Source organism: Elephantulus edwardii, unplaced genomic scaffold (assembly GCF_000299155.1).
Source record: "Elephantulus edwardii isolate Elephantulus edwardi_28Jun2011 unplaced genomic scaffold, EleEdw1.0 scaffold00015, whole genome shotgun sequence".
NCBI lineage: Eukaryota > Metazoa > Chordata > Mammalia > Macroscelidea > Macroscelididae > Elephantulus > Elephantulus edwardii.
The window spans coordinates 18943422-18945661 of NW_006399765.1; the positions used below are offsets into that span (position 1 = coordinate 18943422).

The following is a 2240-nucleotide window of genomic DNA, read 5'->3' on the forward strand; positions in this document are numbered from 1 at the left end:
GGCAGGCAAGGCCGTACGGAGCGCTCGCATCGGGTGTCCCGCGATCATCCGCCCGCGCCGGCTCCGCACAGGACGGCTCCTCCCTGAACGGACACCGTCAACCCGCCACAGCCTCGCCGTCCACCCCGACAAGAGCCCCAGCGGCGGCCCCCGTGACCCGCACGCTCAGGGTCCCAGCCCGCCCCGCCGCCGCCGCCCGGTTCCCATGGCAACCCCGCCCCCCGTCGCGTCGCGCTTCCGGGCTCGCGGGCGGCGCGCTCCGTGACGTCACGGGCCCCCCCTTCCGGCCGGTGGCTGAGCCGCGTTGAGGTGGTGCGGGTCTGGGGCGCTATGGGGGCCACTGGCGACACGGAGCAGCCGCGGGGGCCCGGCGGGGCCGAGCGGGGCGTCTCCGAGCTGGGGGACGCGGGCGCGGCGGGGCCCCTGGTTCTCACGGTGAGTGCGTCCCGGGGGCGGCGGGCGAGGCTCGGGCCGGCGGGGCCGCGGGAGAGAGAACGCGGCGGGCGGTGCTGCCCCGGGGGGGTTGGCGTGGTTCACGCCGCTGCCCGGCCTGCGGTCCAGGGCCGGTGCCGCTGTCCAGTCCAGGGGACGTGGGCCCGCCGGGCCGAGCCCCTGAGCGCCACTTTCCGCATCGCTGCTGAGGACCTGCCTCGCGGAGGTGTGGGTGGGAGGGAAGTGGACAGCAGCGGCCGCGGAGGAGGCCCGCTGGCCACCCGCCCGCCGCTCGTCCCGCGAAAGGGCCGGGTGGGGCTTTGGAGGCTGGAAACTTCCTCGATTCCTCTTTTCCTGGCAGAGCCTGCCAGCCGCTGCCCTGACCACTAAGAAAGGTGGGAGGGGCGATGAAGGGATCCGAGAAGCAGCGTGTCCTCCTTTCATACTCACCTGGCACCACCACCCCCCGGTGTCACGGGCCCCAGTGACACCTGGGATCTGAGAAGCAGAGGTGTCCAGGTTTCATTTCATACTCACCTGGCACCCCCCCCCCCCGGTGTCACGGGCCTCACTGACACCTGGGATCTGAGAAGCAGAGGTGTCCAGGCTTCTTTTCATACTCACCTTGGCACCCTCACCCCGGTGTCACGGGCCTCAATGACATCTCTCCTGGGATCCAAGAAGCAGGGGTGTCCAGGCTTCGTTTCATACTCACCTTGTCACCCTCCCCCCCCCCCCCCCCCCCCCCCCCCCCCCCCCCCCCCCCCCCCCCCCCCCCCCCCCCCCCCCCCCCCCCCCCCCCCCCCGGTGTCACGGGCCTCAGTGACATCTGCTCTCCTGGGATCCAAGAAGCAGAGGTGTCCAGGTTTCATTTAATACTTACCCTGGCACCCTCACCCCGGTGTCACGGACTTCAATGACATCTGCTCTCGTGGGATCCAAGAAGCAGAGGTGTCCAGGTTTCATTTCATACTCACCCTGGCACCCTCACCCCGAAGTCACGGGCCTCAGTGACATCTGCTCTCTTGATCCCCACAGAACCCTTGGAATATCATGATAAAGCACAGACAGGTGCAGCGAAGGGGCCGCCGGTCACAGATGACTACGAGGTAAGGCTGCCCTGGGGGATCTTGCCAAGCTGTGATGATTCCGATGGTAGCTTTAGAGTCTCTGCTACACCAGGCTTGAGATGGGATTCACTAACTGTCGAGTGCTCGGCTGAGAAAGAGACCCAGTTCTGTTGATTTTGTGAGACCTTGACCAAGTCCCTTTCTCAGAGCTACGTGCAAAATCAAAGGTGTGGATTAAACAATGCCTCTAGTCTAGTCTAGTCTAGTTTCTAAGTGGACAGGATAACATGGAGGTTAAGAGCACACGTTCTAAGGAAGACGCTGACATTTAACTGTTAAACTTGGATGTAAACCTTAGCCTCTCTGAGCCTCTGTTTCTCTCAGCAGTAAATGGAGCTAATTGTATCCATCTGAGGAAAGGGAGAGAGTACAAGCTTGGCTTTTTAAATACTGATGTTATTTCTTGATCCAGGAAGTGATTAAATGGGTTCTTACCTTGTAAATTACTTAGTGAAGTGTGTGGATTTTTCTGTATGAATGTTTCATAAAATAGGCGTGATCAACATGAAATAGTCATGCATCTAATGTGTACACAGAATGTGGCATGTTTTGTTTCTCAATAAGAGTTATCCATTAGTGTTATGTTGACGCCTTTGAGCTGTGGTGCTGGAGAAGAGTATTGAATGTACCATGGACTGCCAAGAAAACAAACAGATTCATCCTAGAGAGGGTTAAACC

General features: G+C 60.9%; 1 protein-coding gene across 1 annotated transcript in view; it reads left to right on the forward strand.

The window, feature by feature from the left end:
• Positions 1-267: 267 nt before the first annotated feature.
• DNTTIP1 (deoxynucleotidyltransferase, terminal, interacting protein 1) overlaps positions 268-2240 on the forward strand; it is a 24913-nt gene continuing 22940 nt past the window's right edge. Inside the window, exons 1-2 of the mRNA XM_006881579.1 lie at positions 268-435; positions 1471-1541. Coding sequence (XP_006881641.1) covers positions 331-435; positions 1471-1541 — 176 coding nt within the window. The 5' untranslated portion in view covers positions 268-330. The remainder of the gene's footprint in view (positions 436-1470; positions 1542-2240) is intronic.